The following is a 12570-nucleotide window of genomic DNA, read 5'->3' on the forward strand; positions in this document are numbered from 1 at the left end:
CTTGTAGCCAGCTAGGAAAAGCCTCTTTGATCCCAGTGGATTCTCAATTTCATTCTGAAAAAGAGCAGAACAAGTTGTGAAACACAAGGCTGAGCATGTCTGAGCATACAGCTAGGCTTAGCCTGGCCACTTCTACCTGCAGGAACAGGAGCAGACCATCAGTGTCACTTACTGAGGAGGTCCAAGGAGTCTCCAGAGAGGAGTGGATGGCTCTTCCCAGATTGCTTAGGGAGAAAGTGGAATCAGAATGGTCATATGGCCTTCAAGAATTCTAAGTGACAGTGCCTGCTACCTCCACTAAACTGTGCTGTGGAGTATTTTTCCTGTCCCAAAGAGTTAGATCTGGGGTGGCCTGTGGGGAGAAGTTTTGCAGGTATCAGGAAGCTGGCCTAGGCCTTTACTTGGGTGCTTATGTTGACCCTGGGAGTACAGAGTGGGAACTCCCAAAATGTGTCCTCATCTACCCCCTCACTCCCACTACAGGGCAAATCTTGCTTTATTTCCAGCTAGTTGAGCTGTGTGACTGTGGCCAAGGTGATGACCTCTGAGCAGTGATTTCCTCACTTGTAAATGGATATAATAATTAGTACCTCCCTCACAAAATGACTGTGAAGGTTGAATCCAACAGGGCAGCAAAGCAATGAAGGTCTTGCTTAGAGCAGTGAAGGTTCTTGGAAGAAACCAGGTCCCTCCAACTTTGTGTGGCTTCTTCCCCTGTCCACAGTTAGCACAGACTCACAATCTAAATGGGGACCCAACAGACTGGAAGAATGAACTGGTAGCAAGTGAGAGGGCTGAGAACCTGTCACCCACACAGGTCAAGAGGAAGCTAGGGTGATGCAATGTCACTTACAGTCAGGAACATGTTCTGTGACCTGGCCCTATACCAGCAGCTTAGCAGAGTCAGCTTCCTAAGCCTGGCAATAACCTTCTGAGGTCAGCATGATTTTCTGCCACCTAAATACTCTGACCTAACTCATAGCCCCTTGACCCTGCTGCCCTGGTCATCATGTGGCCTGGTGGGGTCTGGCTAGTAAGGGTGATGAGGAAAGAGTCAGTGCTGACAGGCAAGTCTTTAGCCCTCAGCACCACCAGGTCAGCAGCTAATGGAGGGGAGGCCCCCAGCCCCGCCAGCCGCTCCGCCCCAGCAGCCAACCACAGGGTGACTCAGCCTGGGCTCCGCTGGGCTCAAAGACAGAAGGGTTGGCCTGAAGCTGGATGCAAGTGAGCAGCCAGGCTTGTCTTTGTCTTCTCCATCCTTCTGCCTCCTTACCTCCCTACCTTGCCCCAGATTTCTACCTTCTCAGTCCTTTGGGGCACCTGATAGGTAGGCTGTCCTTGGCTGAGACCTCCAAGCCCCCTGGCCTCCAAGTCCTGCTTGCTCCCAGGCCACCATATGTAGGGTGGGCAGACTTGCATATGGGCTGTGGAAGGGTCCAGAGCCATGGAGCTGCAGGCATAGGCTATTCTCCTCCCTGTGGTTCTTCACTGGAGGTGCTGGAAGCCGGTGTACAGAGGGCAGCCTCAGAGCCCTGAGAGGGTACAAGTGTGAACTGGGGTACACAGCCTAGATGAAATGGCTCTCCATCAAGGCTCTGCCAGCCCCAGCTGCCCTGAACCCATCTGCTGCCCCTAGTGCAGAATGTAGGAAGGAAGAGGAGAGCATCCACATGTGACTGGGTCAGCTGCTCTGGCCAGCATGGCAGGGTCCTTGCTTTTTGGAGTTAGATGAGAGACGATTGGCGGAAGAGGGGTGGGGAGCAGGACTGCACATGGGGAGGAGGGCATCCATCCAGAGATCTATCAGACAAGGCCTCCAGTACTGTCTTTACTGCCCTTGAGGATTCCACTTGAAGAGGCTGCTCACAAGAAAACTGAGGCCCAGACCCCGTGGGGAGGAGGAGGCGGCACTAGGTTTGTGGATGGGATGTCCCCTCTCTTTCTGCTCCAAGTTTCTCTGGGCCCTAGGGAATAAGGGTGGGGGGTTGCCAAACAGTTCCAGTGGAGAAGCCCAAACCTGGGAGAAAGGCCTGGTCCTGCCTGCACTCGGTGCCCAAGACATGTGGGGTCTGGGGTGGCAGCGTTTCCTTCATTCAGGTGAAGAAGGTAGGCCTGCTAAGTGAAAAATTTAGTATCCCTTTTGCTTAGCTTGCTGCTGCCCTGGAGGAGGGTCTGGGGAGGCTTTGGGGGGCAGCTGCAGTGGATTAGCAGCCGGAAGCTCTAGATGAGCTAGGACATGTCCCATGAGAGGAAGCTGAGGCTCAGACTGAGGAGGGGGAGGCTGAAGGGCTAAAAACAGGCTGCCTCTTATGAAAGGCAGCTGGGAGATTCTGGTCATTTGGTGGTTCTCAGCTGCCCTGATGTTGTCAGGCCTGGTCCTGGATGCCCTCAACATGAATGTATTTGCAGAGAAGGCAAGGGCAGCACCCTGGAGGTGCTGCTTGGTAGCTCTGTCTGCCCCCATGTTCACCCTGACTATTTGATCTCCCCTGCATCCCACTTGAGCACCTAGGGCCTGAGGTTTAGACTCCAGGATTTCAGAGCCAGCCCGAGAATGGAGAGGAGGAAGAAAGGACAGCAGAGCAGGCTGGGGCCCAGAATAGGGCCTTCCCAAGGTCTCAGTTAGAGTTCACCTTCCAACCAACAAAACCTGCTGCCATCCTGGTCTCAAAGCTTCCCTTGCATTAGGCATTCACAAGATGCCTTTAAGATAGAGAAGTTACAGGATATATTAATATAATCTATGGAACACTGCTCTGCAAACAAGACAGATGAGATTATATCATCTGGGACAAGATGGATAGAGCGCAGGGAAATAAGTAAAGCGGTGAAGGACAACTTCGCTCATGTGTGGAATATAGATGACTAAACAAATGAGCTTCCCAATAAACAAAACCAAAAACAAAAAAACAAAACACAACAAACAACCAAACTGACTCTTGGACTTTGTGAGAACAATAGTGGTTTATGGGGGGGTGAGCAGAACTTTGCTGGAGGGTGTGTTGACTTATATCCCTGAAATTATACCCCTGAAATCTTATAATTTTGTAGAAACACTGTTATTATATGCTTACCCTCTTTACTTAATAGATTTTGTACTTCTCACTCAAAATATTTATTCAACACACTTTTGGGACATCAGCATGCTTTTCACTTCAACAAACCTGTAGTTATAAAGGGAGTCCCATATTACCATGTTACTACTGAAAAGTGAGCATCAGATGTCTTTCCAGAAACAGAAGGACATGATATAAATAAATACTTGACCCTTCCTTCCTTTCTCTCTCTTCCTCCCTTCCTTCCTTCCTTCCTTCCTTCCTTCCTTCCTTCCTTCCTTCCTTCCTTTCTTTCCTTATATTGGATAGAACAGAGAAATTGAGAGGAAGGGGAGATAGAGAGGGAGAGAGAGTGATATCTGAAGACCTGTGTCACTGCTTGTGAAGTGACCCCCTCCCCCCGCAGTTGGGGAGAGGGTGGTTAGAACTAGGGCTCTTGTGAATGGTAATATGTGCAGTTAATTGGGTGTGCCATGGCATGGCCCCCAATGCCTGACTTCTAACTAGGTACTATTGTTCCTGAAAGATTTGGAGGTCTTGGCTGGCTTGACTATTATTTTATTTTTATATTCAGTCTTTAAAAACAATTATTTTTATTGCCAACAGAGTTGTTGCTTGGCACAATTTACAGTGCTGGCACTATAAATCTACCACTCCTGGTGGCCATTTTTCCCTCCTATGTTTTATGTGATAGGACAGAGAGAGAAATTGAGACGGGAGGGGAGATAGAAAGAGAGACATCTGCAGACTTGCTTCATTATTCAAGCAGGAACTCAAACCTGCGTCCTTGTGGCACCACCCAGCCTTCACTGGTTTTTATTAAGTAGGGTGATTGGCAAGAATCAAGGGATGTCAAGCAGGTCAGTGTCCAACTGAGATTTTTGTCCTTGAGTAATCAAAAGACTGAAAATGAAAGAGAGGGACAGTACTCTTCTCACCAGGAGCTATTAACATGATCTTTGTGCATGGCCTCAATGCAGTCCAGGGAGCACTAGTCCATCAGGATTATCACTTGACTTTAGGGCAGAGGCCACTGCCTCTTTTAGGCCCTTGATGACCATGCAGCCTTCTCTTTTATTGCCTTTAGCTCCTTCCTGGTTTGTAGCTTCTACCTGGAGTTGACCAGGTATGTGTTGGAATCTTATTGGGATCAGACTCGTGGGTGCTGGACTCCAGGCAAGGACAAGACGAGCAGACGCTGATGTCAAGGGACATCCATTGTGGATACAGGGCTGAGGTCACCAAGAAACAGAGTAAAATGCTGTATCAGAGCTAAGTGCAAAACCAGAGGGAGAAAGAAAAGAGTTCCTGGTGGAGAGGGCACATAAAAGGATTGACAAAGATAGTCAGGAGTTTTGGGGGTGGAAAAGATGGGGAGGGGCATTTCAGTAGGAAGGAGCTGAAAACACTGAGAAATACCTGAAATTTGAATTTTGCTTGGGTATGATTTGCACTGGGGTCTGAAGGTGGGTATTGGGAGATGGGGCCCGAATAGAAAAATATGGATAGGTCCTGAGTGCCAGGAAAGTAAACTTTATCTTGGGGGTAAAGGGAGATAAGTGGAGTGATATGATCAGACATGGTTGGAAGGATCACTCCAGTCTGGAGGAACTAAACGGGCAGAGAAGCATGGATCCAGGTGTGAGCAGAGTGGAACAGAACATGGGCTTGAATAGTCAGAGGCACACTAATACTTCTCAGGCACCTCTTATAAGGAGATGGACAAGCACTTCATATTTTTTCCCCTCTTTTTCTACCAGAGCACTATTCACCTCTGGTTTATGGTGGTGTGGGGGCTTGAACCTCGGACTTTGGAGCTTCGGGCATGAGTGTCTCTTTGCATAACCATTATGCTATCTACCCCTGCCCCACTTCATATTTTTAAAGTCATTATTTACTTATTCTTCTTTTTTTTTTTTTTTTTAAACAGAGGTGAGGATGAAGGCTCGGAGTTAAGCTAACATAACAAAATCACACAGCAGTGAGGCCAAAGCAGGGATGGAATTCAAGTGGTCTGGTATGAGCACACCCACCCACCCCTTCTCTTCCAACTGCCATGACCAGAACAAGCTCTGACTTTCAGCCAGTTGCAGGGAGATTGTAAGTTCCAGGAGGGGTTGGGGGAGAAGTGACACATCTCTATACCCCTCCTGGGGCTCAGTGCTGACTAAACACTCTAGCAAGGCCAAGTCCATGTCCAGCTCTGGGCCTTGTTGAAGGACTGGGGCAGAGGATCTGTCCAAACTAGTCTGAGCACCACTTCAGCCACTGAGTCCACTTTCTCCCCAAGTCTTTCTGTGACCTCTGTTTGTTGTTTTCAAGTAGTGGACATGTGGCTCTGTGACCTTCTCGGTCTTTCTGCCAAGCTAGTCATCTCTTTCATCAGAATGAGTCTCCTGAAGCCAGAGTCTCCCCAATCAACCTAGAGGGTCCCTAAAAGCAAAGACCAGGCTCCCAGTCAATTTGGGGCTTTGTCAGGGCAGGAACTGGGTTTTAGGGCTCACTGGCAGCCCCCGTAAGCAGAGGCTGCCCATGCTCTGTAACAACTCCTAGATGTCCTGGTTCTTGGCTCAGTCCACAGTGGGCCCAGGTGGGAGGAAGAGGCAGAAGGGCTAAGTCTCTGATCTGATGTTAGACCAGCTGGAGACCTGACTCCAGGATCTGGGTCACCCCATTGGAAGTTTGTTGATTTATGGTGCCCCTGACAGCCTAATATCATCAAATTACTCCACACAATGGAGAGAGGCTGGGCCACCTCCAGATAGTCACCAAAGGACGCAGAGCCTGGGGCAGCCCAGCTGCCTCCTAGATCCCAAATCTCCTGAGTCTGGGGAGTGGGGAGGCTGGGGCAGACAGAGGGCACACCCAGGCATGCCACCTTCAGCCGGGGGTATAAGTAGTCAGGTTGGGGACACTACAGCATGGAGAGAGCCAGCAGCAGTGTTACCAGTGCTTTCCATCCACCAGCAGCTACCAGAGCCATGAGCTACAGACAGACAACCTTCTACAGTCGCAGCAGCTGCGGGGGTGGCGGGGGCAAGCGCTCTTCCAGCAGCCGCTTCAGCTCCTCAGGGTCTGGGGGAGGTGGAGGCTACTTCAGCTCTTCCAGCAGCTATGGCGGTGGGACCTGTGGTCGAGGAGGAGGAGGCAGCTTTGGGTCCAGCTATGGTGGAGGATCTGGGGGCGGCATGAGCGGCGGTAGTTTCAGCAGTAGCTTTGGTGGAGGTTCCCAGGGCCTCAGTGGTGGTTCAGGGATGTGTGGAGGTTTAGGGGGGTCTGGGGGCTTTGGGGGTGGCTATGGTAATGGCTCTGGAGGAAGCTATGGAGGAAACTATGGGGGGTCTGGGGGCTTTGGGAGTGGCTATGGTGGTGGCTCTGGAGGCTTCGGTGGTGGTGTAGGAGGCACTGGTGGCATTTTGGATGCTGATGAGAAGACCACTATGCAGTCCCTCAACACCCGACTGGCCAGCTATTTGGATAAAGTGCAGTCACTGGAGGAAGCCAATGCTGACCTGGAGCGAAAGATACGGGATTGGTATGACAAGCATGGACCCAAGAATGTCCAGAAGGATTACTCTCCTTACTACAAGACTATCGAGAATCTCAAGAAAGAGGTAGGTGGGGAACAGTCAATGAAATGCCAATCTTAAAAAAAAAAAAAGAAGAAAAAGAAATGTCAGTCTCTGTCTCCATTTTTCTGTCTCTCTTTCACACAAATCCATATGCTATGTAGGATGCTAGACTCTAAGCTTAGTAACTAGGAAATTTATCTTTTGGAAACTAAACAGTCAGACGCAAATTTGTACTTGGTGGCCTCTTGCTGCTGCTAGGGCTGGGGCTTTGACCTGTGCTTTGAGTATTTATCTCCATGATCCCACCTGAGCCTGAGCAGAACAGGAAAGAGGCTTGGGTTAATGTGGATGATCCTGGGATTAGATATGGGTGCCTTATTTTGACTGATCCCAGATAGATCATCCACCCATCCATCCATCCATCCATCCATCCATCCATCCATCCATCGATCCATCTATCCATCCATCGATCCATCCATCCATCCATCGATCCATCTATCCATCCATCAATCCATCCACATGTCCATCTTACCCATTTAGATGCCTGTTTAAGCTAGTGAGTGACTATCTTCAGTGTTGCTGTGAGCAGATAGAGTGTTATACCAGTTTTGGTCTCAGCTTCTCAAGGATTTCAAAGTCTAGCCAATCCTCTGTTTGCACCTGTTCTCATCATAACATCTTCTGGTGAACACCTTCTGGATATACTATTTGTTTTTCCTAAAATTCTGTTCTTTTTAATTATGTGTAATCTTAGACATCTTCCAGGGACCAACTCAATTACCACTTCCTCCTCAAGTCTCTCTTGATTCCCCATAGCCACAAGTCACCTCGCTTTCCCTCAGACTCTTCTAGGATATTTCAGCCATTACAGTTGACTGTAGGTACTTTGAAGAGCTGCATCTCACTGATCTGTAAACTCCACCAGTGTAAACTTTGTGGTAGATCTTTAAATGTTTGTTGAATGAATGAATGGACGGATGTCATGCTAAATGTCTTTGCTGAAGTCTGTACCAGGCGTCAGTTATTGGAGCAGGGGATTTAAGTTCCATGCTGTCTGCTCTTTATGCAGATCATGGGTATAACAGCAGAAAACAACAAAACCCTGGTGGACTTGGACAACACTCGGATGACACTAGATGACTTCAGGATGAAGTGAGTCCTGCTGCCTTTCCCTTTTTTGTCATCATCAGTCCATCTCCCAGCCCCCAGTACTCTGGAGGTCCTTGCAAGGATCTGTACCCTCCTGCTCAGTCCCTTCCCTTGACTGCTCTGCAGGTATGAGATGGAGCAGACCATACACCACGGAGTGGAAACAGACATCAATGGCCTTCGAAGGGTGCTGGATGACCTGACCATCTATAAGTCATACCTGGAGATGCAGCTGGAATCTTTGCAGGAGGAGCTGATGGCCCTAAAGAAGAATCATGAGGATGTAGGGTCATGGTGTACTGAGGGGAGGTTGGAGCAGAAGAGCTGAGATAGTGGGGAGACTTGCCTGGGAGACCCTCTTCCTCTTGCCCTTGAGGAGGACATTCCCGGTGCTCCTTAGCACCAGCTACAGTGGTTTCTGGGTTTCAGTTTCATCACTTAACACCCCCCCCCCATTGTACCCTGGGGCAGCAAAAGGAGAGGGTTGTGAGAGTGGAGAAGATTTTACCCCCTGACCTTCTCCTACCTCTGGCAGGAGATGAACCAGCTAACTGGCATGAATTCTGGAGATGTGAGTGTGGAGATGAACGCAGCACCCAGCAGAGACCTCACCCAGACCCTCAATGACATGCGCCAGGAATATGAGCAGATTAGTGCCAAGAACCGCAGGGCCATTGAGGAGCAATATGAGGTTCAGGTGAGCAGGGAGACTATCATTAAACCTACCAGCCTTCTCCCTCACCCTCCACCTGCCCACACCTCCCCTTCCATGCCCAACCATCATTCATCCATCTGCCAAATCACCCACTGCACACAAATAAAATGATTGAGCAGCTTCTCAGTGCTAGGCTTTACATGAAGTGCTGGTATCCCAGAGATGAGCCAGGTATGACTATTGCTCTTGAAAAACTTAGCTTACTACCTGTATATGGATAAAGGCAGAGTGGGCACAGTTCACCTGCCATCAGTCTCTGGTAAAGGCTGACAGTGTTCACTGTGCTCTGTGATGGCTCTCCTCATCCTTGGGTCTCCAGCACCTACTACAGGAGCCCAACTCACGACAGCATGGTGTGTAGTGCTCGTGCATGCATGTGTGTGTGTGCGCGCGCATGTGTGTGTGCACGCATGTGTGTGTGTTTGGGGGGAGTTTAAAATAAAATGACCTAGAGACAAAGTATGAAGGGTTTTGAAACCTCGCTGAGAGGGAATGTTATATTGGGAGAACTGGGCAACCTTATTGAACTGGGTGTGTGGGGGGGGTCTGAGGGTACACTATGCTTGTCTTTTTGGCTTTGACTCTGTCTTGACCTTGGAGGTGAAGGTCCTGATGGGTGGCAGCAGAGCCTTGCTCATGGCAGCTGCTGGTCTAGGCTGGTCCTGACTGAGCTTTTTGCTTACAGATGGAACAGCTACAGCAGCAGGTGAAGAGCAGTAGTCAGGAGATTGACTCCAGCAACAAAGAAGTGACCCAGCTACGGCACAGCACCCAGGAGCTGGAGATTGAGCTGCAGTCTCAGCTGAGCATGGTGGGTGGTCTTGCTCTAGACCCTCTGCCAGGGTGGGGCCTAGCAAGTCTGGGTGTGGGAAGGGAAGGAGTAATGATGCAGCAACCTTCTTAGAGCCTCCTTCTGTTCTTAGAAATCGGCGCTGGAGAAGTCCTTGGAAGACACCAAGAACCGTTACTGTGGTCAGCTACAACGGATCCAGGAGAAGATCAATGCCCTGGAGGTCCAGCTGGCTGAGGTCCGGGCAGAGACTGAGTGCCAGAACCAAGAATACAGCATTTTGCTCGACATCAAGACTCGGCTTGAGCAGGAGATTAAGACCTACCAGAAACTCCTTCAGGGTGGCCAGGATGACTTGTAGGTGTCTAGGGCTATGTGGAAGCTCTGGGTGTTCCTAGTCCCAGGGTGGTACTTCTGCCCCTTTATATAGTGGAATCTGGGGGAGTTTCTGCATATCAGAGTCAGGTGGGTCAAGGCCTTCTTCATCCTGTAGAGAACCTCAGGGTGTGTAGCCTTCAGTAAAGGAGGGTGGTAAACATGAGAGAAGGGACTGCTCACTGTTACAAGGAGAAGAAAGCTTTCTCCTGTCAGCTGTCACCAGCCCAGCTTCTCTGTCTTCTATTTTGAGGGTGTGTGTATGTGTAAATTTAGGAAGACTCACATTTAGATTTTGACTTTCTTTGAAAAAGAAATATTTGAAATCTCTCTCTCTCCTCAGTGATTCCAGTGGAGCTGGACAAATGGGTGTGGGAAGTGGCAGAGGTGGTCATGAAAGAGGACCCAGGAGAGGTAGTGGGGGCAGCTATGGTGGAGGAAGTAGCTCTGGAGGAGGTAGTAGGGGCGGCTATGGTGGAGGAAGTAGCTCTGGAGGAGGTAGTAGGGGCGGCTATGGTGGAGGAAGTAGCTCAGGAGCAGGTACTGGAGGCAGCTATGGTGGAGGAAGTAGCTCTGGAGGAGGTACTGGAGGCAGCTATGGTGGAGAAAGTAGCTCTGGAGGAGGTAGTAGGGGCAGCTATGGTGGAGAAAGTAGCTCTGGAGGAGGTACTGGAGGCAGCTATGGTGGAGGAAGTAGCTCAGGAGCAGGTACTGGAGGCAGCTATGGTGGAGGAAGTAGCTCTGGAGGAGGTAGTAGGGGTGGCTATGGTGGAGGAAGTAGCTCTGGAGGAGGTACTGGAGGCAGCTATGGTGGAGGAAGTAGCTCTGGAGGAGGTACTAGAGGCAGCTATGGTGGAGGAAGTAGCTCTGGAGGAGGTAGTAGGGGCGGCTATGGTGGAGGAAGTAGCTCTGGAGGAGGTACTGGAGGCAGCTATGGTGGAGGAAGTAGCTCTGGAGGAGGTACTGGAGGCAGCTATGGTGGAGGAAGTAGCTCTGGAGGAGGTACTGGAGGCAGCTATGGTGGAGGAAGTAGCTCTGGAGGAGGTAGTAGGGGCGGCTATGGTGGAGGAAGTAGCTCTGGAGGAGGTACTGGAGGCAGCTATGGTGGAGGAAGTAGCTCTGGAGGAGGTACTGGAGGCAGTTATGGTGGAGGAAGTAGCTCTGGAGGAGGTAGTAGGGGCGGCTATGGTGGAGGAAGTAGCTCAGGAGGAGGTAGTGGGTCCAGAGGAGGAAGTGGATCTGGAGGTGGAAGTGGATCTGGAGGAGGAAGCAGTGGTAACTATGGAGGACAGTCATCTCATCCTCATGGACAGTCCCAGTCCTCATCCTCAAAATCTGGTGACTGTGATGAATCACAAGGTAAGAGGCAACTCTAGGCTGTGGGATGAGATGGGATGGGATGGGATGGAGTGGGATACAGGTTTTTATTTTTTATTTTTCTTAGTTTCTTTGGGTTTCTTAGAGGAATATTTATTCTGAACAGGAATAGGTACTAGGAAATCTCCAGAGAGATGCCACGGACTTGCCTGTAGTACTGAATGGATCATTACTTTCCCAAGTCTTAGATGAGGCAAAGATCAAATCTATACATGATGAGAGTACTAAGAGAATAGGAGATGGATTGGAAATTGTGCATTATAATATGTTTTCCACAACCAGCTGTGAGGTGCTACTAGCTCCATCTAAAAGACAAGAGAAATGACTGTCAGAGAAGAAAAGTAATTTATTCAGGGTCATACATGAGAGACTCAACTATTAATCATTATGAGGTTGGGGAGACTTGAATCACAAACAGTTTTAAGAAGATGAGGGGCTCGGGGTGTAATCAATGGTTGATTGCACAAACCAGTTATATGATGAAACTGCTAAAAGGGCACTACTGAATGTAATGATCCACATTTAAGAGTGAATCAGTAAGGTGAGGTCATCTCTAGTTTGTGTGCCAGGTGGCACCCTGGGCCCATGGAGGTGCATCCAGGGGCAGAGGCTTGGGCTACCTGTTTCAGTATCTGTAGCATTTACTAGCAAATGTATTTGATGGATGGAGAAGGTGCCTTATGAGGCCACATACTCAGATATGGGAGGGTATCTGCTAGCATTGCTGCTACTAGGACCCCAAGGCACTTCCATTTAGCTTTTTAAACTCCTGTCTCCTTACAACCATTTCCCCCCTACTCCTTGATGGTTTCAGTCTCCTGCTCTAAGTCCTCTCACCTCACTCTCATTTGCCTCTCATTTCTCCACAGGCTACCATACACGGTACTAGAGCCCCTCAAAACTCTCCCAGTCCACCCCCAGCTAAGAATTCACCAGAAGGACATACCCTAGAAGTCTGCTTATCACATCCTGACATCTGGAGCATCTGGCTGCGACCCCTGGTGAAGAGTCTGAAATGGGCTGGCAGGGCTCACATCCCCCTGTCTGCCCTTGGCTCCCTCCCCTTGCAGGGCTGGGAGATCTCTTCCTCAATCTGGTCTGGGGTTGACTCCACTCCCTGCCTGATGTCCATTTCCTAATAAAGCTTTCCTACTGCAAACCAAACATGGAATTTGACCCATTTGTTTTGGGGTCTTAAAAAGGGGGCAGAAAACAAGTCCAGTGGAGAAGCAATTACAGAAGCCAGAACTCCTGCCTTCTGCACTCCCCCCAAATAATTTTGATTCACACTCCCATTGGGGGAGAAGTGATAGGAGGAAGAGGATAAGAGGGCTCAAACTTCAGCTCCATCAGAACCCAGAGAGAGTTGGAAAAGAGTGACATTTGGATGTAGTAATAGGGTTATGTGTGGCTTGGAGGGGAAGAGAGGACAGAACTTGAAAGAAAAGGGGGGCAATTATGTACACATGTAGACATGTAGTTGTAGAGGTGATAGTCAACCCATGCCTGCAACTTTAGGAGAACTGCTGTGGCTTG

At 49.5% G+C, this 12570-nt stretch overlaps 1 protein-coding gene across 2 annotated transcripts; it reads left to right on the forward strand.

Annotated features, from left to right (window-relative positions):
- The first annotated feature begins 1277 nt into the window (after positions 1–1277).
- Positions 1278–12198, forward strand: KRT9 (keratin 9). 2 transcript variants are annotated; one of them, XM_060203506.1, is made up of 11 exons: positions 1279–1540; positions 6024–6670; positions 7698–7780; positions 7904–8060; positions 8313–8474; positions 9178–9303; positions 9416–9639; positions 10001–10239; positions 10366–10407; positions 10870–11016; positions 11904–12198. In XM_060203506.1, exons 2-11 carry the CDS (start codon positions 6038–6040, stop codon positions 11921–11923), a joined length of 1833 nt encoding a protein of 610 aa, XP_060059489.1. In that variant the 5' UTR covers positions 1279–1540; positions 6024–6037; the 3' UTR covers positions 11924–12198. The 2 variants fall into 2 exon arrangements, with proteins under 2 accessions (XP_060059488.1, XP_060059489.1); XM_060203505.1 differs by having other exon boundaries at positions 1278–1540; positions 10001–10407.
- Positions 12199–12570: the final 372 nt, after the last annotated feature.

This window comes from Erinaceus europaeus, chromosome 12 (genome assembly GCF_950295315.1).
Source record: "Erinaceus europaeus chromosome 12, mEriEur2.1, whole genome shotgun sequence".
Classification (NCBI taxonomy): domain Eukaryota; kingdom Metazoa; phylum Chordata; class Mammalia; order Eulipotyphla; family Erinaceidae; genus Erinaceus; species Erinaceus europaeus.

What these genes read in the sequence shown, in the direction of transcription:
- KRT9 (XM_060203505.1), top strand. Translation starts at nt 6,038, where the DNA reads ATGAGCTACAGACAGACAACCTTCTACAGTCGCAGCAGCTGCGGGGGT. An exon ending in TCGAGAATCTCAAGAAAGAG is followed by an intron (nt 6,671 to 7,697) that starts GTAGGTGGGGAA and finishes CTCTTTATGCAG; the next exon opens with ATCATGGGTATAACAGCAGA. An exon ending in CAGGGTGGCCAGGATGACTT is followed by an intron (nt 9,640 to 10,000) that starts GTAGGTGTCTAG and finishes CTCTCTCCTCAG; the next exon opens with TGATTCCAGTGGAGCTGGAC.